General features: G+C 39.9%; 1 protein-coding gene across 4 annotated transcripts in view; it reads left to right on the top strand.

Moving 5' to 3' along the window:
- pde5ab (phosphodiesterase 5A, cGMP-specific, b) overlaps positions 1–27,573 on the top strand; it is a 287,017-nt gene that overhangs the window by 25,194 nt on the left and 234,250 nt on the right. Inside the window, exon 2 of one of the 4 annotated variants that reach the window (XM_049568812.1) lies at positions 19,271–19,323. The exons of the other annotated variants lie outside the window; for them this stretch is intronic. Within the exon in view, the coding sequence (XP_049424769.1) occupies positions 19,271–19,323 (53 nt within the window). The remainder of the gene's footprint in view (positions 1–19,270; positions 19,324–27,573) is intronic. 4 annotated transcript variants of the gene reach the window in all.

The following is a 27,573-nucleotide window of genomic DNA, read 5'->3' as shown; positions in this document are numbered from 1 at the left end:
AAAGTGATTATAGCATTACAGGTATACTATGAAGGATTGTCAGCTTGCCAGGAAAAGTGAAGGTAAAATGCAACTTCAGATTCACTCTCATTGGGTGTTTCACTGCGCTATATCTGCATTTTTCAGTGCTGTGTCTCTTAGATGTCTGCTGCTTACCGTCTGGCACTAACTGAGTGCTGTGATTGAGATTTTTTCTTTTTTTTTTAATTCATCAGTTGTATACCCTTCATGGCTGCAGTTTTCACTGAACAAGTAAAAGCATCCCATTCATCCAGGGCTGCCCCTGACCAAACTGGGGCCCTAAGCGAAATTTTATTTGGAGGCCCCCATCCCAAATGTATCATAGGTACAAAATGACCATACAACTTGCCATTTAACTTGACAACCTTTATTGGCAATAACAAATGTACTGTAAATACAGTAGTTTGGCTCTATGAGTCAAATAAAATAAAAAATTCAACCTGAAATAAATAAATAAATAAATAAATATTAAATAAAAATAACTTCAAACTGAAATAAATAAATAAACAAATCTGAGTCAAAAATAGCCATCAATTACTCATCAAAAGAAAGTAACTTCCACCACCTCAATCCCCCACCCTTGATTAAACACTGAAAATAAAATAAAAGAGGGAGACAGGTTTTTCCTATTTAATCTTATTTTGTTATATTTCTCCCTCTCCCCTCTCTGGAGGCGTCCGATCTCCCTCAGCCTCCGCCTCCCACCTTAATTAAACACTGAAAACAGAAATAAAATACAGAGACATTCTTTTCTATTTTCATTTTATTTAGCTATATTTCTCCCTCTCCCCTCTCTGGGAGGATCCGACCTCCCATCCCCGCGCATACTCCTGAGGCTCTTTTGGATGACATTTCGACAACTCTTCACCTGCTGCAGCTCTGCAAGTGCCTGCCAGCGCACCTCTCTTATTGTTCAGATGTTGAGTGCTGTCAATCATTGCAGCGACGCATGGGCGGTCAGGTCTCTTCTCTCCTTCCTCGAACTGATTCTACGCGCGCCTCACAGTAGCGCATGTGCGCATCCATTGCGCATATGCGCAAATGCGTCCCCTCGTGCAAAATGTGGCCCCCCCATGGAAGATGAGGCCCTACGCACAGCGCGTGTTCTGCGTTTAGGGAGGGGCGGCCCTGCATTCATCTTTTTTTGTGTGTGTTATTTTACATCCACTACTGACAATACTAAATATGACACCTGGTTTGGTGTTCACTTTCTGCAGAGGTACCTCCAGAGCTAGGTACCTCCAGGTACCTTCGGAGCTATTTAAGTTTTTTTGTGTTTGGTGCTTCCCTCTTTTGGGCATTCTTGACTTAATTCTCTCAACTTTTCTTTTCTGTGTGTGCACATGGCCCTGCAGTCTCATGCTCTATTATGGGGAACTGCAGGGCATTTACCTGTGCTAACTGTGATTAACTGGCACATGCTTTCAGTCTACAAAGACCAAGGGTTGCCTCATGCCTTCTAATATGTGGGTTGCAAACAGCTCTTGAGCCCAGTTCAGCAATGAGACAAACTGTTTTAGAATGTTGCAGAAATTGTTTTTTTGCCCAGGCATAAGCTTGGAACGGATCATGCATTTGGTTATGTGTGTGCGGAACTCTGTGTGTGTGTGTGTGTGTGTGTGTGTATGTGTGAGTCTGTCTGCAACTAATTTCACAAACTACTGGACCAGTCAGCCTCATATTTTGTGTGCACATGTATGACTGTATGCTGAAGGACCTCTTGTGATTGCGTAAATTCATAATTGTTGAAAAACCTGAACTGTTTTTTCGCGTCTGTAACTGTTAACTCCTCACTCCTATTTAACCAGCTGGTAGGGGCTGGGAGTTTTCTGGAAATCAGCTTGGCTAAAAACAACAGGCCTTACTGTCTGTTGTAGGACACACCGAAATAATATTTCTAAATAATGACCAAATAAATGAATGTGGGCCTTTTCTTGTTTGTTTTCACAACGAAACACTTGCGGTCACGTTACATGAATGCTGGCCAATAGAAAATAGGCCAAATAATCTGGCATCTCTGATTTTAGAGCTGTTATTGTGAAACTAATAAGTTTTCTGCTTTGGACCAGTGTAGCTGTTACACAGTTTGATGTGAGACTGGGTTGTCCACAGCCACAGTGCCACCCGGCTGAGTGCCAGGATCCAGAGCAGACCTCCCTGGCAGGTGATGATTATGATGGATGCTCAGGACCCGCTCTCCCGCAACACGTTACCTAACACCTATGCTGACTATTCATCAGTTTGCTGCTACACTGGGCTTAATCCAGTTAGCAGAGCAGACAAAGAGCACAGGAGCACACGGAGGGGAACAGAGTGTATGGGTGTATATTTACATCTAATAAAATGCCACAGCAATGTGGCTGCAGTGATTTATTCCCTTTATGATCAGTGACTAAAATTCATAATGCTTTTTTGTGTAATTATTTTAAGGTCAATAAACAACACTATCATTGTGCAGTTAACATATTGTGGCGTGTTGGGGCTAAATGGGTGGAGATTTCCAGTATGCCACGAGACAATGTAAGATCATAAGCCAAAGAAAACTGTGTTTAAATGTGTACTACATCACTCGTGTTACCCATTACACGGTGATCAATGTTTATGTATTTCACAATAGTTCTAATGGGTTACAGTTAATGTTGTGGTAAAAGACCTCCGGCCTGTGAGGAGGTCACTTTATGTTAAAGTATCTAACATAAAGTTGTGCTCATGTGAAATAAAGAGCACTTCCTGGTTCAAAATTTATCTTTTTGTCTTTTTCTAGAATTTGAGAAACCTAAGCTTGTCACAATATGTTTTTATAGTCTAACAATTTTTTTAAAAAAAAATGTTATATAAAAATATATATGTAAAAATATAAAAATATGTATTTTTATGGTCATATGACATAGAATTATTTCACAAACAACAATAAAGTTATGTTAAACTGACAAGGGTCATGTGACACATTTATTCTGTGTCTGTTGTACTCAAATCTTTTATGATACTGTATTGTACTGAACTAAAAGTTTTGGGTTCAAGCTGTCTTCAGCTGTGAGTGAATTGAGGTTTACAGTGTGGTGGTCCAAATGCAAACAGATAAAAAGCATTTGCAGGTATGTAGTTCTTGGGGGAGCTCCCAAGTTTCTCCCAGGGAGTCCCTCGAACTGTCTGGTCCAAAAACACCTTCAATAGCTTCAAAAGTAAGGCTTCCTTGGTTAAATTTGAATATTTAACAAAAACATTGGCAGGCATTTTGGCAGTCAGACATAAGGTTGACACAGAGACATGCTCACATTTACACCTACGGGCAATCACTGTGGCTGTGGACAACCCTGCAAGTCATCAGTCATCGGAGGACCCTGAGAACATAGTGCTCCAGGGATGAAGTTTGTCTGTAGGCGATAAAAAGCCGATAGGATTTTTTCTATGAAATTTTGGATTATTGCAGGAAATAAGCTCTGTGCCAAACAAATATTTATGGTAGGTACACATTTTGTTCAGCGAGATAATCTTCACAAATGAACACCACTTTATGATTTTTGAAGCATAGTTCAAATAAATACAAGGAATTTGTGTTCTAGAGAAAGGATCAGCGCTCAGTGAAGAGCTTCCTAAGCCCTATGATAAGCTATTATGACAAGGCTTAACTATACAGACCAGTGAGCAGTGTTAACTAACACGTCTTTGGGGTCATCAGGTGGGAACCTCCTTTCACCAGTGTTTCATCTAGTTGGTCCCATGACACCTCCAGGAGGCTAGACAATGATCTCTGGCGTCCCAGAGACACTCCCCTAATGCCAGCTCTCACTGCTCCTCGCACCAACACAACAACCTCCTTTACCTTACCTATACAACCACAGAAGAGGTAGACCCAGGGAGGGAAGCCTTGCTGGGCTATAACACTCCCCCGCCGGGTTAGGCTGTACAGTCCACCTCCCCAAGACCCAAGACGAGCCCTCACAACAATTTCTACCTTACCTATACTACCACAGAGGAGGTACATCCAGGGAGAGTAGCCTAATTAAGGCTGTAACACTCCCTCCCTGGGTTAGGCTGTACAGTCTACCTTCCCTAGATGAGCCCTTAAAACAATCTCCTTTACCTAACCTATTATCACATGGCTTTCTCAGCCCAAACAGCACTGCCACCTTCAACAAACCCAGACTCTGTTTATGCATGCTTGAAGTAGTGACTGTGCTGATACTAACTTTCTTAAAACATTTACCATACACTATTTCACATGCTACATTCCATAACTCCAATATAAGCTACAGTTAAAGGAGATAGAGAAGATAAACTCACAGAATTGGCACATACTCACCTGGGTTGCGGCATGGTCTCAAACAAAAGGGACTCAAATAGACCACTCCCACACTTAAGTAACCTTCCTCTTCCTGGAGAGGACTGATTGGTGGATCTTTCCACCTGATCTCAAGGAGTTATGTACCCTGCTTAGTAGGTCCCCCTGATCTCCCCCTCACGGACAAACTAAATTGCTAAAGGTGCTGGAGGTCCCTCCATCTAAGATTCCTCTTCTGTACACTTTCCCAATTCAACCACTGTCCCTGCTTAGCCTGGGCCACAACCTTTGCACCCCTTAATATCTCCTCCTGTCTACGTATCTGTTCCACAACCAGCTTTCTTTTATCTTTGAGACCTGCTTTACTCTATACCGGTTTGCCTGAGCCAAGCCCCAGGCCTCCCCAGCCAAACTAAACATTACCTACAATCTCTGCATGCCTGAGAGCTGCCTCGTCCTCCTGAACTGCCAATGTTGGGTTCCATTTCCTCCCCTTGGTTGGATTTGGAACCACACTCCTAACTACCACGTCCTTACTCCCGGATAACAAGAGCTCTGTTCTGACCTTGGTACATTTAAATTCCTCTGTTAAACTAGATACTGGCAGCTGAAGTATCCCTTGTCCATACAATGCAACACTACTTAGACACCTAGGATCGCCCACTTCCTAATATAGGAGCTAACCATCCTTTCCATTCTCTCCACAAAGGATATTGGAAAAATAAATGTAATCACCAGAAGTAAAAAGCTAATGTTATGCAGTTGCATGACTTAATGACCCCACCTAAACAAGACTGTAAAGCCGTGTTTGGCCTGATGACATTCTGTATCCTCATTTAGCCTCTTGTTAGCAACTGCCTTTTTAAGATACATAAAAGCTTCAAATTTCACAGTGGGATATTTACTGGCATATTTTATGAACAAAACATGAAAGTCTCTTTAGCTTGTGTAAACCACAGACCTTATTTCAGGCATCTAACCAAAAACCCATTGACTTTAAGACAAGGGAACCTGGAGTGGTAAAATGCTAACTCATTTCCAGGTTTTAGGACTCATTCCTGGAGCACTCTATACACACTCCACTCAAAAGTGCTTAAGCTGGCGGATTGGAACCTGGAACCCTCATTATTTAAACTGATACATTTATCAACTGATCACCATTATACATTGTAAAATGCTATAATAACTCTTTTGCCACACTTGAGACTCCACTAACAGGTAAAGGTAGCATGCACATCCCAAAAACTTAATGCTGGGTGCTGGACCAAAATAAGTATGAAATAAAAGATAGGGCTCCTTCCCTTCATCATGTCTGATGAAGGGCAGCGAAAGTGTAAGTACCCGTTACATGCATTCTTTGCAATGAAACACTGTAATTCACATGCCTACGTGACTACAAAGAGTAACGTTAATGATATTTCGTGCAAGACTGTCATGTTGTAATTAAGTTTATTTCATTCACAACCCGTTGCGTTATTCAGCGGACTGTCAGTGATGTGTGGCTGTTAAATGTGCAGCTGCTCATGTCCAGAACCACACGTGTTGATATAACACCACGTATACACACACACGAACACACACAAACACACAAACACATTCGCCCATCATTAATTGTCTTGCACGTCATGTGAGTGGAATAATGTTTAATAGCTTGTAGTTAATATTAATATTATCACTTTCATTAATGTTGTTGTAAACTACTGTCATAACCGTCTGTCCTGCATCTCTCTCTCTCTCTGTCTGTCTCTCTCTCTGTCTCATTGTGTCATATGGATTACTGTTAATTGGAAGAGGGATCCCTCCTCAGTTGCTCTTCCTGAGGTTTCTACCGTTTTTTCCCTGTTAAAGGGTTTTTTGGGGAGTTTTTCCTTATCCACTGTGAGGGTCCTAACAGACAGAGGATGTCGTATGCTGTAAAGCCCTGTGAGGCAAATTGTGATTTGTGATACTGGGCTTTATAAATAAAATTGAATTGATTGAGGTAGACTGACAGGTCTGATATGTCTTATTCACTCAGCAGCTGACTTGTTGAATGATGGCGAGTGGATTTAATAATAGTGATAATAATGATGAAGATAATAATAATGATGATAATGATGCTCATCACAGTGACAGTGGCAGGGCTACAGATCGTTCTTTAATTGCGACAAACTTCGGCAAATGACTCAGTAACAATGGTAATACATGCAAAAGTGTGACCAAAGTCATGACGGCGGGGGTTGGAGGTTACGGCTTTGATCAGTGAATATAATGTGACTTGGGATGTACGCCAAACGCTGGCTCCGTTATGCAGCAGATCCAGCTGTGCCGCCCATAGGTGCCGCCGTCATCAGAAAAGGACGTCGCTTTACGTGACGCTTCAGAGTAAGGCCATCTCATGTCTCAAATCAGCAATCCTCACTCGTCACTCCTAACTCCTGACTCCTTAAATGTTTTCCTAAGTGGGAGGGACTAAATAGTTAGATAAGGTGGCTAGATAAGGTGGTTAGCAGTAATTTTAAGAGACTTGGGATGCAGCCTATGTACTTAGACCTCAAGAAACCCTCTGGTGCTGGCAGATAGCACACTCCCACTAGGCTGCACTTTTTTTGGCATCAGCATAACTAGCACAAAAAAAGACAAAATTGGGGGAAGAGATGCCTTTTTTTTTTTTTTTTTTTTTCATTTTAGCATCTGCCCTGCAAAATGTCTGTGAACGGCACTGAGTGTCAGTGTTCCAGGAATACACATAACAGATGTAAACAAGAAGTATAATGTTGCCATGGATTCAGTAAGTTAGCTTTGGGCTATACAGAAAACAATCTTGTTTTACTTTGATACTGAAGAAAACTCAGTCCCCAGAAAGGTATATGTGTATCAGGTTTGATGTTTCGATTTATGAATCTTGTAACCCACTTCTGATAGGGTACACAGAGTAGTTAAATAGTTAGGACAAGTGTCCAGATTCGTAGGAGGGATTTAAAGAGAGAATGACAGACAAAATAAGTAGCTGGAGCCAGATGATGTATTAAATGTAAAATTATATTAAAGGCACTTTGGAAAAATAACAAAATAAAATATTTGTTTAAACGAACACTCTAGCTTCACTCAACTGGTTGAGACTCTTAAGTGCATTCAATGCAACAAATCAACAATACTTCACCCTTTTGAACAGGTAAGGCAAATTGCACGGTTCACTTTAAATAACAGAAAATGTCCCTTTAATTGATAAAGAGTTCAATTTTCCCTTGTTCCGTTCCTTCGAGTTCAGTTCAGCTAGCATCAGTCAGACAGTCAATTTCAGTCAACTGCTTTTTATATCAGTCAAGTCAGGTAGTGTGGTGTGACCTTTAGTCCTATCACAGAGGTGAAAGGGGAAAAGATGGGAAGGGGGGTTTCCTCCTTGGGGCAAAGGTGATGTCACTCCAGCTCCTCGGATGAGGAGTCGCTCAGTTTCACAGTTGGCTCACCAGCTCTTTCGTCAAGGAGAATGTGAAGCCACATCCAAATCTAGGGGTTTTCTCCAGGGAATCTCAAAAACCTAGCCTGTGCAGAAACAAGGCTATTACTCTCTGGGTTATGTCTGAGTTCCTGTCTCTTATGGCCATAATAAAATAACATCAAAATTCTTCAAACACTACTGTAACACAATAGTGATCAACTTCATGAATTACTGTTCAGCATTTCTCAAGAAATATTCATCCCTTTTAACATAACTTATCTTTTTAGCTTTTTAACCATGAATTATGATTATTTAACATTTTACACATTAAATTATGATTATTTGACATTTTATCCATGAAACAGACATGTATGTATCTTTTTTGAATCATGAGCTGAATGACAGCACATCAGCATTGATGTTACACATCACACAGTAGTTTTTCTTACCCATATTGCATATTATTTGCACTGGTGGTGCATATCAGGACAGCTAAAGTTATGCTGCAAGTGTACCCAGTAACGTTATAACATAAAAAGAATACAAAAAATAATTAATCCACCATCAACAGAAAATTGACTTATTATTCATATTGTATATTTTTCTATCAGGTTACCCATGCACAAATTATTCTGCTTTAACACTCTTTATATCATAGCAGTATGTATAAAGTCAAGTTCACATATTAGCAAGGAAACAAACTTTCTGCAGGACCTCATGACGACACATTGAACATGGCATGCAGACCTGCTACCATTGTTAGCTGCAGTTAGCCACATTAGCTTAGCTCGGCTCAACCCACCAAGACGCCAATCTGGAAATCCATCGGTAAAAAAAAAAAAATTTCTTCCTAGAATGTAAATTGCAGAATCTGCCTTGAGAGATTACCAAGACGCTGCCAAAAGTTGTTAAAACTCCTGGCGCACAGGTCCATGGATCCAGTCGGTCACTTCACACTCAGACTTCTGCTTAAATTTATACAAACCACTAGTTTTAGTTTTGCTAGTTATCAACTCATTTAGCACTACGCCTGCTTCATTCGCTCGTGTCGTCTCCGTGCTTCTAACTGACGGACTGCTACGTGAAGAGGGTGGGACTTAACTCTCCTGTCCAATCAGAAGTCTGCATTGGCTGATTGAACCAATAAGAATCAAGTATAGGTAGGATACCTGTGATTGACACTTTAGCAAAATGTGCTGGAATGAAATAAATAATACATAGGCTGTATCCGAAACTGCATACTATACTAGTAGTACGTACTGATATTGCCAAAATGTAGTATATAGTATGCAGTATACAAACAAAAGCAAAATCTGCAGTATGCAAAAAATACCCATGTGTCGTATTGATTTCGAAAAATTCCACAGTATGCATCAGACCAGTCTACCTCGCCTACTGTTTCCCACAATGCAATGCGCCCTTGACCGGGGCCAGTCAATTGTCATAATGGCGGACAAGAGTGATCAAGCCGGGAATACCGCGGAGATGTTATTATTTTATTAAGCGTCATCCCGTACTGTACTGTGCGCGTGATATTATTTTATTAAGCGTCATGCCAAATCTTTGATACCTACCTGACTTAACGTACGTAGAGATAAACTAAATCATGTTGTCTGTAATGTAGCTACAATAAAAACCCAAGCTTGTGTAGCTTAATAAGATAAAACGAAATTCAGTATAGACTGATCTGTTCATTTTAATACATTTATATTTATTGAAATTGTGATGTCTGTACATAAGAGCCCCAGAGGTAGCACTGCTGTTCTGTCCAGTAAAAACTTCACTTTATATTCAGTCAAACTAATGTGGCAGCTACAATTGTTAGATTTCATCTATGAAACCAACATTCATCTTCCAAAAGGATTTAAATCAGCCAGCGGTAAATCTCCAAAGAGCAGCAGGTCAGTTCATCGGATTGCTTTCTCCCCAGGATGACGACGGAGGTTGACAGGCGATCATCTCGGTATTCAGGCTGCGAGCTGCTTGTTGCTCCCGGCCAGCGGCTCCCACAGCGACTCTTCTCATCCCTGAATATGTTGGAGCAAGTTTCCAAACAGGTGTTATTTGGATAAACTGACCACATGTTGGGGATCTGAACGGTTACTTTTACGCCTGAAAAAATATTACAACTTAATAAAGTGACATTAACAGCGCTACAACGGAAATTAAAACAGCTTTTTGCCTGCTTTGAACTCTCCGCTTTCGCTGTCAGCTGGTGCGAAATGCATTCTGGGATACTTCGCTGTATACTGCATACTGCGAACGGTCTGCTGGAATGGCATACTGCATATACATTTTGTATGCAGTATGCAGTACATACTGATGTAGTATGTAGTACGTTAGTATGCGGTTTCGGATACAGCTATAGATACAGTCGGCAATGACGGGAACCCCCACAAACGTCACATCCGGTTAGAGCCGAGGGGGAAAACAAACCGCCATTAGCCACAATGCCGAAGAGTTGCTGTGTGCCCTTTTGCACCACAAATAAACAAAAAATCACCAATTAAAGTTTTACATTTTACCAAATAATAAAACGGAACCACAAAGGAGGACAACATGGCTTCAAGCTATCAGAAGAGAGCTTTTAGCTTTGCACAGAAACAAGCAATAGAAATGTCCTTCAGAGGGCTATATTTTATTTTATGCTTGGAGTACATTTCAGAGCCAGCATTTTTTTTTTTTTTTTTTTACATATACCGTACTCGATAAAGAACTTTAATCAGTACTTCTACTTTTACCAGACTTTTGTACACAAGTATCTGTACTTCTACTTAGGTAACATTACTGAATGTGTACTTTTGTACGTGTTGCGAGGAAATCTACACAAATTACAAATGTAGTACAAAGTTCACTAGCGTTTAAACAATTGATCTAATATTCCTGATACCCCTGACGTAGCCATTTTGTAGCCTGTATCTGTAAAAGAACACTGGGAGTAAAATAACTTTACAGAACTCAGTTTTCTACTGGGTTACAATCTGGAAAGGAGTAAGCAGCCAAATCAGCAGCTACATAACTACATAACTAACATTAACTTTTTGCTATTTTTAGAACACCAGCATGCACCTGTCCCTTTCACCTCAGTATCACGCAGTATCTTTCCTTCATATCTCTCCCTCTGTGCCTCTCCTTCAGCTCTTCTGCTCCCAACTTGGGAGGCTTGCCTTACAGTTTTAAGGTTACACCTTATTAGAAAAGCAAAGTCCATAGGTGAGTTGAGGGATGCTGCCAGTTCAGACATAGCCTATTGTTAATAACAGCAGGACAGACAGGAGGAGTGTTGATCATTCATATGATGATGTGTGATGTAAGGACTGATCGCCTTTTCTGTTGAGCATGATTCTGTCAAAGTATAGTTTAAGGAAATGCAGCAAGCCTAACCTTATTTTGGTTAATGAGCAGATGGGTAGTGATGTTGTTTACCCTACTTGCCATAGTGTGCACAGTTTCTGTACAATGAGGGATTGTTTATGTGAGATAATAATATGTAAAATTCAGACTTTCAGTTTAACTCCCAAATAAAGTGATTTATCTAACATGTTGCCATTGGATGCTGTTGTATAAGGATTTTGTCATCCTTCCAGATCTCAGCAATTACTCTGGTAGGCACGACATTATCATAACTGAAGGAAAGGATGGCCTAAACTACAAAATAAGACCGGAAATGGACTTGAACTTGTATAGCCCCTTTTTAGTCTCCTGACCACTCAAAGCACTTACACTATGGAGTCACATTCACACACTGGTGAGCAAGGCTACCGTACAAGGTGTCACCTGCTACTCAGGTCCCCAGGAAAGCAGGTCAGCCTTGCAGCAAAATTTTCCCAGTGGCTTCTCGCAGTATTCGCAGCGAAAAAATCCCGTGGCCCAAAAAGCGTTTTCAACCCAGGCTCACTCCTAGGTGTCAAATACTGCTTGGGCACTACCTTATGGTGTCAGACACAGATAAAAACCGAAGGCTCAACATTGACCAACAGCTGACTGTCAGCTTGGTTTGCCAGGGCCTTAAGACCCACTGCTGCAGCTGGCTCCTACCTGTGCCTTTTCACCATGACTCATGTACTGTAATTATTGACCAGGGAGCCTGTGGATCAACAGCTTGCACTGATCAGGCCTACATGGACACAAGTGCATCATGGGACAACCACAGTGTCTGTGCAGTATGTGTGTATAGGTTAATAACCAATCACCATCTGAGCACAACCGTGGGACATCACACTCAGCCTCACAAACGCAGACACAAACACACACACACACACACACACACACACACACACACACACACACACACACACACACTTTAATGAGCGTGTTTCCACTCGACACTGATTTTTTTTCCCCCACAGTGTTCCACAGGTTGATTTTTCCGTGTACACACGCACACACACTCATGCAAACAAACACCTGAAATCACCAGGTAGAATGAAAAGAGAAATTACAAAACAAATAAACAAATCTTTTGTTTTTTATATTAATTATGTGAAATGTTTTCAATATGATAGAATAAATATTTACTTTGCTTTTCACTGTTATTTTGATCCTCACCTTATTAAACTCTACAACACCATAGTGAATTTATGTTTCATAACACACACACACACACACACACACAGGTGTTTTGTCTAGAAGTATCTGGCAGATCATTCTGATGTGCCACAGCTAGTTTCTATATCCACAAAAAGCCATGAGCCAAGCAATGTCATTCTGCATTTATTTTTTTGTAACTCAGGTTTGGTATTTGGTGAAGACGAAGATGAGTCAGCATTTATTTTAGGTCAGTTTACTGTGACAAACCTTTCTCTATATGTAGGGTTGGGGTCTTCCAGCATTTGATCAAATCTGAATCTGCTTATGGAATCCATTTCCTTTCAAATCCATTAATGAATGTAAGGTTTAGAAACATTTGCAAGTTACAAAAACTGAGTGTCTAAAATTCGAATATCTGTCATCACTGAAGGCACAAATGCTGCTGTTTTCAGTAATAGCCAAATAATGTCCGCAGCCTATAGTTACAATCTGAAAATAAAATGTTAGAAAGAAAAAGTGAGATGTTGATGAAATATATCTGATTCATTAAAAAAACAAGTGTAACCTAATTACTATTAGGTTGATACAGTGACATGCAAAAGTTTGGGCACCGTTGGTCAAAATTTTGTTTACTATGAGTAGTTATTTAAGTTGAAGATGACCTGATTTCTGAAAGGCATGAACTTAAAGATGACACATTTCTTAAATATTCTAAGCAAGATTGCTATTTTTTTTATTTCAATCTTTTACTGTTTCAAAATAACAAAAATGGAGAAGGACCTGAAGCAAAAGTTTGGGCACCCTGCATGGTCAGTTAGTAGCGTGCCCCTTGTCAACTATCACAGCTCCTAAACGCTTTTTCTATCCAGCTAAGAGTCTTTTGATTCTTGTTTGGGGGATTTTCACCCATTCTTCCTGCAAAAGGCTTCTAGCTCTGTGAGATTCTTGGGCCGTCTTGCATGCACTGTTTACACAGATTGTTAATGATGTTTAGGTCAGTGGACTGTGAGGGCCATGGCAAAACCTTCAGCTTGCTCCTCTTTAGTTAGTCCATTGTAGATTTTGAGGTGTGTTTAGGATCATTGTCCTGTTGTAGAAGCAATCCTCCTTTCATCTTCAGCTTTTTTACAGATGGTGTGGTGTTTGCTTCCAGAATTTGCTGGAAAATTAGTTCAGAATACATTCTGCCCTCTACCTGTGAAATGAACAGGTAACAGGTGAAATGAAAAAGCCCAAAGCGTCATCAATCCACCCTTGTATGTAACATTGGACAGGTGTTCTTTTTTGGAAATTCTGCACCCTTTTTTCTCCAAACATACTTTCTTCATTGGGTCCAGAAAATTCTGTTTTAACTGTATTTTGACAGGACTTGTTTCCAAAAAGCATCAGGGTTGTTTAGATGTGCAAACTTCTGACACTGAATTTTGTGGTGGGGACATAGGAAAGGTTTTCATCTCATGACTCTTTCATGAAGGTCATATTTGTACAGGTGTTGCTGCACAGTAGAACAGTGCACCACCACTCCAGAGTCTGCTAAATCTTTCTGCAGGTCTTTTGTAGTCAAACGGGGGTTTTGATTTGCCTTTCTAGCAATCCTAGGAGTAGCTCTCTAAGAACATGTTCTTAGTCTTCCCAACCTCAACTTGACCACCACAGTTCCTGTTAACTGCCATTTCTTAATTACATGAGGAACTGAGGAAGCTACCTGAAAACACTTTGCTTTGCTAGCCTTTTTCTGCTTTGTGGGCATCCGTTATTTTAGTTTTTAGGGTCAAAACTGCGGCAGCATCCATTGCATGTAATCCTCTTAGTCTAACAAATACGTTTAAGACCCTGACATTAGTCAAGAATCATTGTTATGCATGGCTGCAAGTCTCCGTGGGAACAAGTACACCAGCTCCTCCACTACAATCAATCAATTCAATCAATTTTATTTATAAAGCCCAATATCACAAATCACAATTTGCCCACAGGGCTTTACAGCATACGACATCCCTCTGTCCTTAGGACCCTCGCAGCAGATAAGGAAAAAGTCCCCCCAAAAAAACCTTTAACGGGGGAAAGAAATGGTAGCAACCTCAGGAAGAGCAACTGAGGAGGGATCCCTCTTCCAAGATGGACAGACATGCAATAGATGTCGTACGGAACAGATCAACATGATAAATTAACAGTAATCCATATTACACAATGAGACAGAAAGAGAGACAGAGAGAGAGACAGAGACAGAGACAGATGCAGGACAGACGGTAATGACAGTAGGAGTAATAGAAGGTCCCCCGGCAGACTAGGCCTAAGTCAGCCTAACTAGGGGCTGGTACAAGGCAAGCCTGAGCCGGCCCTAACAATAAGCTTTATCAAAGAGGAAAGTCTTAAGTCTAATCTTAAATGTGGAGATGGTGTCTGCCTCCCAGACAGCAACAGGAAGAAGATTCTACAGGAGAGGAGCCTGATAGCTGAAGGCAAGGCAAGGCAATTTTATTTATATAGCACCATTCATACACAAGGCAATTCAATGTGCTTCACAAGACAAATACATTAAAATAAAACATTAAAGGAACAATAAAATTGTGTTTGAGATCATTAAAAACAAAAGCTAAAAGCAAGACAATAAATAGTTAAGAAGAAAGCAGAAAATGCATTTAAAAAGCAAACATAAAGCAAAAGCAACAGCAGACAAATATAAAAACAATGGCTACAGATTATCCTAACAATAGGTTACATATCTAGTTCACTGGTAAGCTGCAGCAAATAGTAATGTTTTAAGCCCTGATTTAAATGAGCTGACAGTTTCAGCTGACCTCAGATATTCTGGAAGTTTGTTCCACAGGGGGGGGAGCATAGAAACTAAAGGCTGCTTCACCTTGTTTGGTTTTGATCCTGGGAACACTGAGTAAACCTGTTCCAGATGATCTGAGGGGTCTGGGTGCTCCATAACGTACAAGTAAATCAGAGATGTATTTAGGCCCGAGACCATTTAGTGCTTTATAGACAAGTAACAAGATTTTAAAGTCTATCCTTAGACACACAGGAAGCCAGTGCAGTGACTTAAGCACTGGTGTAATGTGCTCCACTCTCTTGGTGTTGGTGAGGACTCTGGCAGTAGCGTTCTGGACGAGCTGCAGTTGTCTGATTGATTTTTTACTCAGGCCTGTGAGGACACCGTTACAATAGTCCAGCCTGCTGAAAATGAAAGCATGAACAACTTTTTCTGCATCTTGTGTAGACAGAAATTCTTTTATTCTTGCTATGTTTTTAAGGTGGTAGTAGGCTGATTCAGTAATTGTCTTAATGTGACTATTGAAATATAGGTCTGAGACCAGAACTACACCAAGATTTCTGGCTTGATTTGTAGGTTTTAGTGTCATGGCGTCAAGGTGAGCACTGACTATTGATCTTTGTTCTTTGGGGCCAAAAACAACTAAATCAGTTTTGTCTGTGTTTAGTTGTAGAAAATTCTGGCACATCCACGTGTTGATTTCATCAATGCACTTATTTAGCAGATGTAGGGGACTGTAGTCATCTGGTGACACTGTTATGTAAAGTTGTGTGTCATCTGCATAAGTATGGTAGGAGATGTTATGATATTCCATAATCTGAGCAAGAGGGAGCATATAGATGTTGAACAGAAGAGGCCCAAGAATGGACCCTTGAGGAACTCCACATGTAATTTTTGTTCGCAGAGATTCATAATTGCCAAGTGACACAAAGAAATCCCTGTCTTGTAAATAAGATTTAAACCAATTTAGCACAGTGCCAGAAAGTCCCACAAACTTTTCTAGTCTGTCGAGCAGTATCTTATGGTCGACTGTGTCGAATGTAGCACTGAGGTCTAGTAATACCAGAACCGAAATCTTTGATGCATCACTGCTCAGATGAATGTCATTTAAAACTTTTACAAGTGCAGTCTCAGTGCTGTGATGTGCTCGGACCTTAGGGACCATGAGTAACCCTGCATTCTCAGAGTTGAGATGTGCGAATCGTGGGTGTACCAGACCAACTGGGCTCCAGTTCACCCATGGCAGGATCCAAACTGCTAAGGGAGAGACACTTCAGTTGGAGAGAGAGGGAAAAGTTGACAGTTCACACCAGTCTTTTGGCGAGAAAGTCAGGGGATATATCCAGCCCTATCATCATCAAGATGATAGCGCATGATGACGGAGACTGCATGGAGATCCTGCAAAGAGCCTGGGATTGGGCTCTGCGTCATTACAATCATTCAATCAATCAATCAATCAAACTTTATTTGTATAGCACTTTTCATACATTAAAAATGCAGCACAAAGTGCTTCACAGAATAAAAACAAACAAAAATACTACATACATATTGAAAACCTGCCCCTCCCACCCCCACATATAAACACACACACACACATACACACACACACACACACACAGTCAATATAGTCAATAACATGGCTGGGCACTGAGGAACCAGGTGAGGAAAGAACCACCTATGGGGAGCCATCTACACTGAGAGGTGTCACAGCCTACGGCCACAGGGAGCGCCGCCACAGAGACCACCCGACCCAGACAGACCGGGGTAGACTCCACACATGGTGCAGAGCCTCCCAGTCCTCTGGATCTGAGGAATCTCCAGGACGACGTCCCCGCGGGCCGACCGGACACACCTCTCAGTGTGGAGGCCCCCCATGAGGAAGATTAAAAGACTAAAAGGCAATATGACAAGATAAAACAACTATGAGATAAAATAGTGATAAAATCCATAAAATGTAAGGATTAAAAAAAAATGGAAAGATTTAAAGATTAAAATAATATTAATAATAATAAATAAATGAAGATCTAGAAACTTAAAAATAATAAAATGCATAAAGATTTAAAAATAAACAATTTAAAAGCATTAGAAATTAAATTAACATATAATAGAAGAATTAAAAGAGTAAAAAAAAATCAGTTAAAAGCCAAACTAAAAAGGTGAGTCTTGAGCCTCAAAAACATCAACAGTCTCTGCAGTCCTGATACTCTCCGGCAGGCTATTCCATAAGCGTGGGTCATAATGGCTGAATGCAGCCTCCCGGTGGGTTTTTGTTCTGACTTTTGGAACAATTAAAGGGAAATTTCGGTTTATTTCATCCTGTCTCCTATCGTCCTAAATTTGTTTCAAGTGACTAGTGACATAGAAATAATAGTTAGCATGTTAGCTGTTAGCCTAGGTACAGCCGTAGCGTCAGACCTGTTAAAATGTAAGTGAACGGGCATCCCTTCAAGTGCAAAGTTAGTCCACTAAACAAGCTTTTTTTCCCACAAAGGCCGCCTCATATCGTTAGGATAAATGTCAGAGAGCATATAGAAAATGACATGTAAACGTGTTGTCTTACCTTACCGGTTTTTAATAATTCAATTATACCAATAAGTATCTTTGACCATTGACCTATTGAACTGTCATGGGATGTAGGTTCTAAGTCAACATGTAAACGATAGAGACTTAAAGCATCTCTCCTTAATGATAAAGAGTTCATTACCTTTGTCACAACAGAACCTAAATTTTATTTAGACACCAATACCTCTCCAGAAACAGCTCCACTTACCTTCAGGCTACTTTTTTTGATACTTTTTATTTAGTGATTTTAGAAGGTCATAAACATATATAGCAACATAAACATAGATGCTGTTATATGTGCAAATAAGGAAGAAAAGTGAAGAAGAGAAGTGAAGAGAAGTCAAAGAAGAATGAAAAAAAAGAATATAAAGGTAAAGATAGATATGTACATACATTTACATATAACTGTATATTACACATATACATGCATACATATCTACATTCAAATATTTCTTTCAGCTCATGGACCGCGGAACGCATCTGAACAAGGGGGGGCCATAATATCAAGTCACGCGGAGGGGGTGGGGGTGGGGGGGGGGCATATGCATTGAAACAGACAATATTACTGACATTGCGGAGCACTTTTTTTTATTCCGACGCCACACAGTCACATCTACAGTACACGCATGAACACGAACACATGCTTGCTCAGATTAACCCCTCTGATCCCACTCTAACATTCACACACAACAGGCCAAGCCTATTTATACATAAACGCACAGATGAGGCCACAGTGGAAGCTGGAGTAATTTGATCATTTTGTTTTTTCTGTTTACTTGAAGAAAATCACGACTTCTGTCTCTTCATTTTCCCAGATGCAGCCAGCGCAGGTGCCCGCCGTTAGCTCGCGACGCTCATACCTGACGTATTGATAAACAATGCACTTGATAGGCACACTAATATCAAATCAATATGCAGCAGTCAGTGGGAGTTTTTTTTATCGGCAGCAGTTGGTGAGAGTGAGTGAAGGTGTGTGGTGAAAACACAGATAGGCTACAACTTAGGCTTTTATTCATATAAAATAGTTTGTCAGAGTAGAGCCCTGCGCGGGACTGTTTTCTTCATCACGCTCCTGCCCGCTCCACTTAATTTCTGACCATTACCGCCCGCAACCGCAACGTGTGTGTTACACTCCCGCCCGCTCCCGCAATGTGTATGTCCACTCCCGCCCGCTCCCGTAAAACTCTGAGAATTTATGCCCGCACAGTAATAGAGATGCATTGATTTTGTGTCTTCTCCCATCCCGCAGGAGAAAACACGTCATTTTATAGGCTATTAATAAAGAGATTCATGGGGTTGTTTGTTTCGTTCCCCTGGCCTGCATGTCTTTTGACGCACTGGTCAGGAATAGCGCTCCTATTTCGTTGTTTTCATTTAGTTTTTAATGAAATAAAGGCTGTTTGATATTCTATTCTCCTCCTCTGTATTTATTTAGGCTATTTTTCTATCTTTATATAATCACGCAGTGATTGAGGTTAAGGCAAGCCCGGCGCCAGGATGAAGTTACTGAGGGAGTGGTTAAAAATTACGAAGGGGGAAATCTTCATTATGCAACATAGGTTCACACAGTGAGTTATAAAGAGCACGCAGCCGTGTGTAATAGTCGCCCGTAATGACAGCTCGTCGCCGGTGAAACACAATAAACTGCACATCTTCTTTCATGTTTGTCTCATGACAGATGGAGCTGACAGACAGACAGACAGACAAACAGGTGGAGCAAGCGGCAAATTGGTATGAAAGCTGGTTCAGGGCATATTTGTCCACTTATGAATAAATATGGAGTGGAATCGCTCATGCATGTGCACCAAGTTCCTGTGTTGACATCCTGTCGCTAGGCTACATCTTCTTCTTCTTCTTCTTCTTCTTTTTCTTCTTCTTCTACTGTTTAATTGCGTTTGGCAAACAGTAAATTGGCCCATTACCGCCACCAACTGGTGGAGTGTGGATCAAAATGACCATTACTATTTGCGTTGGGTCCCGCCGGGTCCCAATGCAGCCCTCTATGTCAGAGTACAAAAGTTACCCAGGCCATGGCCCCCCTGGCCCCCCCGGTGCCGCGGTCTATGTTTCAGCTTATATTTGGAGAGAGGTTCTGGGGGACTCATTCATCTTAAACTTCAAACAAAAAGACAACTCCCATCTCCTCTCCAAAACTTTCCATTTGTTTGTATTTAGTTGACTGGTTGATTGGGCCTGGCGTTGCATTCTACATCATCTCTGTTCTTAAGATTTTTTTTATGTTTACTCTCTTCACTATTTGTTTCTGACCCCAAATTAATTTTCAATAATTTCAGTACTCAAAAGCTCATGTATACAGTCACCGCTTCCCCTCACATACATACATGTACCAACACACACACATATCGACACTCTCACCACTCTATAGTCTATTTTTCTGTTTTTCATATTACATCAGTCTTTTTGATCCTTTCCCATTTTGACTCAAAAACAACACCTAAATTCCTTATCCTATGTGTTATTCTTTCCATAATATAAATTACATTGATTGTTTCCTTCCATTTAATTATTTGTGGTGCCACCAGATTCAGATTCAAAACTCCCTCCAAACTAAGGAGTTTGTTGTTTTCCAGGTATTTGTACACATATCTGTCCAGTCTTCCTCTGTTATATTTATATGTATTTTTTTTTTCTAATTAGTCAAAGCTTTTAGTCTGCCACCCTTTTCTCCACCTTCGATAATTCTGTATATTTGTCCCAGTATGGTCTTACTATTAAATTTGTTGTGTGTGTTAATTATGTATCTAATTAAAGGATGTATGTCATTTAAGGTTGTATTATGTCCCATTGTTTTGTTTTTTTTAAAGATTATTTTTATGGGCTTTTTGCCTTTATTGACAGGACAGAGAGTGAAACGGGGAGACAGAGAGAGTGTGGGGACTGACATGCAGCAAAGGGCCGCAAGCCGGACTCGAACCTGTGGCCGCTGTAGCGAGGCGATGCCTCCGTACATGGGGCGCCGGCACTATCCACTACGCTACCAACGCCCCATCCCATTGTTTTTATCAAGTAGCTTCATACCTGTAGATATTTATAGAACTGAGAGTTTGGAAGGTTAAACATTTTTGAAAGATTCTCAAATGTGTCTACCCCTTTATTTGTGATCATCTGGCTAAATCTAATCAAACCTTTATCAGCCCATATTCTAAATGAGTCATCTGTCATGCTAAGTTTAAAATCTCTGTCTGTTGTAATTTCTCTCAGACAGACCAAGTCTTTTTGGAGTTGTTTTGTTCGTGTGATTTTTATCCAAGCTCAAGGTTTTTTTTATATAAATATTATCTATTTTACCAACAGTTGTATTGTTTACTTTGGTAAATACAAGTTCATTCAAAGGTTTCTCCATTTCTAAGATTTCCATTTTTCTCCATTTTGCTATATACAGTACAGGCCAAAAGTTTGGACACACCTTCTCATTCAATGCGTTTTCTTTATTTTCATGACTATTTACATTGTAGATTCTCACTGAAGGCATCAAAACTATGAATGAACACATGTGGAGTTATGTACTTAACAAAAAAAGGTGAAATAACTGAAAACATGTTTTATATTCTAGTTTCTTCAAAATAGCCACCCTTTGCTCTGATTACTGCTTTGCACACTCTTGGCATTCTCTTGATGAGCTTCAAGAAGTAGTCACCTGAAATGGTTTCCACTTCACAGGTGTGCCTTATCAGGGTTAATTAGTGGAATTTCTTGCTTTATCAGTGGGGTTGGGACCATCAGTTGTGTTGTGCAGAAGTCAGGTTAATACACAGCCGACAGCCCTATTGGACAACTGTAGACAACTGCCATCCCTTTGATCTGACATCAGATGTGACGGGACAGTCGATATAGAGATAAATTTATGTGCTGATTGCAGATAGTTGCATTGAATAGTGTTTTTTTGGGTATTTATTGCATTATTAATGTGCCTGATATTCTGGAAACCTGCCTGTGAGGTTTTGGTGACGTGTGCGCACTGTCCGCCGGTCAGCCAAACTTCGGCTTACACCGGCTGCGCTTCCCCTGCGCTGACAGTAGACCTGGTTTCAGCTGGTGAGCTTTTAGTGTACCTTCGGCGAAGCCTTTTGGCACGAAACTGTCACTGCGCCAAGCTGGATATGTCGACACCTCCCCCTGCTGCGCCGCCACACCGATCTCAGCGCACCTCGGTCTGCCAAACTGCCAAACTGAGCGCACCTCGAGTTGCGCTGCTCGAAACTAGCTCTGCACGGGGTTCGCCACCCTGCACCACCCTGCGCCGTGCTGGGAAACTAGAGCCCCTTCTGTATAACTTTGTCATTACTCGAACAGTTTGGATTTTATGGGCTCCTAAAGGTGACATGTCACAAAACGTCCAAGGTGACATGTCACAAAACGTCCTGACGATCTTCGAAAGCTGTCCGATAGGAAATGAATGGCAGCAGGGGGAGAAAGGGACCAATCTTTGGGCTTTGTCTAGCCTATACAGCGTCTCCATACTTTGTGCTACAGACTCCATTCCAAGTCTCAAATGTTGCCACAGGTCTCATCTATTCACTTTTTTTTAAATCTGTGCCTCTCAAAGTACCATGAGCAAATGTGGAGAAATTGTCAGTTTATAATGTGTGTGTATTGCATGGAATGCTGTGAGCTAGAGTGGAGAGGGCTCTAAAAATCGTCTAAAACTTTTGTATTTAACTGGTTGAAATGACCACAATTTTCGTTGTACATACACAGTTTATACCAAAAAACGTAGGAAAATTTGTCCTGGCCACAGAAATGTTGACGTGGAATCTCTCACATGTACACATTTTTGGTGAGTGGCTCCAAAGCGAAGGGAGCGCTGATTTTTTCATTTTTCATTCATTCCCATGTAAACTGAGAGAAAAAATTTCTGGAAAACAGCTGAGGTGCAACACATTTGTAACTCGCGCGTGTGATCACATTTTTGACTCCACATACATAAAAAATGGCATATGTGTTCATGAGAAGTATATCTCTCTCACCATCACTTTATTTTGATGATTGGACCAACGGTTTGGGAATGGGAAGAACTTGTTTGAGAAATTTTAAACCCATATTAAACAGCTTTTGCCGATCTGCTCTCTCATGAGCTCTCTGTGTGCCCCTCAGGTGCAGGCAAGTCATTAATCGCCATGACAACGGCTGCACACACAGACACACACACACACACACACACACACACAGCCCTCTGTGTGTGCGTGTCTCACAATCTTTAAAGGACAGTTTACACCAGCAGAATCTTCATTTGAAATAGCATCTACAAATTATTAACCCCTGAAGTGCCAAAGTGGGCTCTCTAGCGCCACCTAGTCGCACTATAATGGCCACTGCGGCCCGTAGGAATGTCGTAGAAAGATCAAACCAAAACTGGTGTGTTCGTCTCCTCAAGACCTACAAATCACGCACTGACACCCCTGACCAAAATCCCATAAATCTCAGTAAAACAGCATTTTGAAAATATTTAAACAGTAGATTTATTTTGTTTTGTGCTGATTTTGTCATCTCATCCTCAAAATAAAGGAAGAGGAATCTGATGGGAGTAAATTAACTCATCTAATTTGCATATTGTGGCGTCACTAGGCGGCGGCTATATTGGATTTCATGAATCTCAGTAAAACAGCATTTTGAACATATTCACACAATAGATTTCTTTTGTTTTGTGCTGTTTTTGTCATCTCATCCTCAAAATAAAGGGACAGGAATCTGATGGGAGTAAATTCACTCTTCTAATTTGCATATTGTGACATCACTTCTACATACCTACAGCTACAGAAAGCATTCAAACGTCAAAACATTCAGCTCTGTAAGGATTTTCTGATGTTTGTGGCATGTTTGATATTTCTAAATAATTCACACTGACGACATAAGCTGGAGGCCGAAACGTGCACGAGTGCGAGGTCCCAGCCAATGCTGCTCGCAGCTTTAATTGTTTCTTATTTTTTCTGCCAGTGGCTCCATGGCTAAAATAAAGATCAAAGGAGATAGGGGATCCCCTTGTCGTGTCCCTCTTGGGAGTTCAAAGGATCTCGACAGGGTTCCATTTACTCGAACCCTTGCATTTGGAGTTTTGTACATCATTTGTAGCCAACTTATGAATTTTTCATGAAATTTGAATTTTTTTTTTTACATGTTTCAATTATAAAGGGCCACAATACCCTGTCAAACGCCTTTTCGGCATCAAGTGTTAACATAAGTAGTTGTTGTTTTGTTTTTTGAGAGTATTCCATTATATTTATTGTCCTTCTAACATTATCACTTAAGTGCCTATTTGGGACAAAGCCAGACTGATCAGAATTTATTATATTAGGAATTATTTTTATTAGTCTGTTTGCCAAGATTGAGGTAAGCAGTTTTTGATCAACATTCAATAATGAAATTGATCAATATGATGAGCAGTCTGTTGGGTCTTTACCTGCTTTATGAATTACGGTAAGGATTGCAGAGTACCATGTTGGAGCATATTCATTATCGTCTCGGGCCCAATTAAAAACTTTACATCGGAGTGGTATTATCTCTTTGTAAAATTCCTTATAAAATTCATTTGTAAAGCTATTGGAACCTGGGCATTTCTCATTTTCAGTTTTTCTTATAGTTTCTGCTAGTTCCTGTTATTGGCTTGGTCAGCTGAGTATTTTGTTCTTTTGTTACTTCAGGTAGTTTTATATTTTCTAAATATTTCTGAATTTTTTCTGTATTAGATTCATGAGTCTCTGGAGTGTTTAACTGTTGGTCGTATTTTAAAAATCCATTTGCTATTTCTGTCCTTTTAAATACAGTTTTTAAATTACTGTCCCTTATTTTTGGTACATTTGCTCTCATACTTTGTTTTTTCAACCAAATTGCTAATAGTTTGTGTGCTTTTGGTCCACTGTCATAATACTTTTGTTTAGTAAAGGTTAATGCTTTTTCGATGTTTTCCAATTCAATTTGATCTAACTTTTTTCTAATTTGTCTTACTTAATTCAAAGTCTGCGTATTTGTATTCTTTTTATGTTCACTTTGAATTATTTTTAAGGATTCACATAATTCTTTTATTTTTCTCTTTCTTTTTCCTTCACCTTAAGTGATGCAAGCCTAATTATCTCCCCTCAAATTACTGCTTTGGCCCCCTCCCACACCACGATGGGGGAGACCTCTCCATTATCATTCATCTCTACATATTGTTTTATTACTTTCCTAATTTTATTCTTAATGTTAGCATCATTCAACAGTGAATTATTAAGTCTCCATATTGTATAACATTTTTCTATTCCTAAGTTTGATTTCATGGATATCATTGCATGATCTGATAAGCGCCAATATGATTCTGATAGATATGATTCTACTACCTTTTCTAGTTTTAAACATAAATCTAATCTATTTATTATGAGCTGTTGAGTAGTATGTATAATCTTTTTTATTAGGATTTAATTTTCTCCAGACATCTATAAGACCAATCTAAAATTCTACTCTTTTTAAAATTTGTGAGGCCCTCTCTGCTTTATGTTTAACATGTTGCTGACAGTCTAGTTTAGGATTCATGACCAGATTTAAATCCCCTCCCATGACCAATGTCCCCTTTGCTTCTAAAATAATCAAGTCTATTATTTTAGATATAAGATCAGTTCCTTGTTCTGCTGGCCTATATACATTTAGTAGTGTTATTTCAGTGTGATCTAATCTCCCTTTAACTAGTATATATCTCCCATCTTTGTCTACAATAGTTTTTTCACTGTGGAAGGGGATGCTATTCTTGATCAGTGTCGCCATGCCCCTCCTTGCAGAGTGAAAAGAGGATGAGTACACCTGAGCATTTGCCAGTCTTTCTAATTTCTTTGTTCCTCTTTTGAAAGATGTGTTTCCTGAAGGAACATTACACCTCCTCCCTCTTTCTTCCTCCTTGATAAAACTTTTTTTCTTTTTATCGGGTTATTTAGGCTATTCACATTTGGTGAAGTTATTTTAATTTCCTATGTCATAATCTTTCTTTTTTTTTTAAAAAAAAAAGTTAACTAGATTCATTTTTTCTTTTCTCGTGATCTTTCCAGGCCCACAAACAAAACTGACCAAGAACAAGACTAAAGAAGTAAATCTAAGATGATAAAAAAAAAGTAAAACAAAATAACGTAAAATGGCTTCCAATGGTGCCACCCCCATCCTTGGGTAGCTTTGTTTGGTTTTCCATGTGTCTCCCATCACATGGATCCTAGGGTCTGTTGCTGGTTGAGACCCTTCCCTTAACGCAATGTTAAGGTTTCTGTTACAACACCTCATTATTTATAGTAGTTCCATTCAAATTGAATAAGCCAAATAAAAATAGATAAATAAATAAAAAAAAAAATTCTTTAAGGTAGTTTATTAGCTACATTGTATGATCCTAAGACGACATTTGATAAATGTAAAAACCGATATGTCTGTCTACATATATTTTCTGAAATCTTGCTCGCGATCAAGGCAATATCAAACTAGTGTTGGATTGTTATGACAACCCCTTTATTCTTTTTTCTTTCTTTTCTCCTTCTTTTTCTTTCCCTTAATGGGAACTCAAGGGAATAACAATTAAACTAGTGCTGGTCTATTCATTTTAGAGATGGCGAGAGAGAACTAAAAACCTTTACAAACAATCATTACATTGTCCGTCTTACAGTTTGAATGAGCCCAAAAGTCTATTCAAATAAAATCTTGCCTGACATTAATTTTCAGTTGTAGGCTAAAATAAAACTACGCATAGAGTTGGGCCAGAACAAACAAAGAAAAAATAAATAAATAAAATAAAGAATAAAAAGAAAAAAAGAAAAAAAAAACCCAAACAAAGAAACTCACTTACAATATTTTTGTCTTACTTAAATTATAATTAAAGCAATTTTCAAGTTTTCTCACTTATCTCTCATCTTTGTAGGTTAAACTTAATGCATCTCCACGTATGAATCTGAGTCTTTTACACCATTGCCACAATAAACTTTAGCAATCTTAACTTGGACAGTCTGTAGTTTATCTCATTTATTTCAACCCAGATAAATCCCACGATCAAAGGAGTATCCTACCTCCCCGTAGTACAGTCCGTTTAACTAATTTAACCCACTGTGCGCGCTCCTCTCCGCCTCGCGTTTTCGCTGCTGTCCCCCCTTGGATGTCTGCCTCTTCCACAAATCACCGTCCCGCAGCTTCTCCTCTAAGTCCAACAGGTAAGATCTTGGGACCTTTGCTGCTTCATTAGCATCATCATATATGTCTGTTCGGTCTTTTCCAAACACCTTTAATTTCGCAGGGTAGATGATGTGGGATTTCACCTGTCTTTCCTGCAGGTGTTTTTGGATTGGGCGCAGTCTGTGTGTTTCCTGTTGTACTTTTGTGGTAAAGTCCTGGTCAAAGTAGATTCTTTTATCATCAAGTAGGATCTCCTTTTTCCTCCACACCGCTTTGAGTTCTTGTTGTCTTGTGTCCCAATCCAGGAAACAAACAATAATCGAGTGTGGTCTGTCTCTGATCTCTGCGTGCTGGCTTGTAGCCGCGCGGTGCGCTTGGATGATTTTTTGCTGAACTTGTAGTTCCAATTGCTCCTTCAAGAGGTCCTCAACAAAAAGGGTCATATCTTCTCCTTCGGCTCCTTCCTTCACGTTGTATATCCTAATATTATTTTGTCTTGATTTATTTTCCAGGTAATTGAGTTTACTGCTGGCTTCTTTCAGTTTCATCATTAGAAAGTTATTTGTCTCATGGAGCACCTCCTCTCTCTCCTCACACTGGACAATTCTTCCTTCATCTCCTCCAGCCTTTCTCTGGTGTCTTTTAGTTCACATTTCACCTCTTTAATTTCTTGACGCAAATCAGAGAAGGCTTGTTTTGTTTCGGTTCGAAATTCTTTTAAGTCTTTCCTGAAGTTGTCCAGTTTATTGGTAATCTTCTCTTTGAATTGTGAGACTGCTCCTGAGCGCAAATTCATTCCGTTCCTGTGTTCTTAGTTTGTTTTTTTCTGAGTTTACCCCTTGTTTTCAT

This window comes from Epinephelus fuscoguttatus, linkage group LG23, assembly GCF_011397635.1.
Source record: "Epinephelus fuscoguttatus linkage group LG23, E.fuscoguttatus.final_Chr_v1".
Taxonomy (NCBI): Eukaryota; Metazoa; Chordata; class Actinopteri; order Perciformes; family Serranidae; genus Epinephelus; species Epinephelus fuscoguttatus.
The sequence above is the reverse complement of the archived record's forward strand: the minus strand, read 5'-3'. Positions and strand labels throughout refer to the sequence as shown.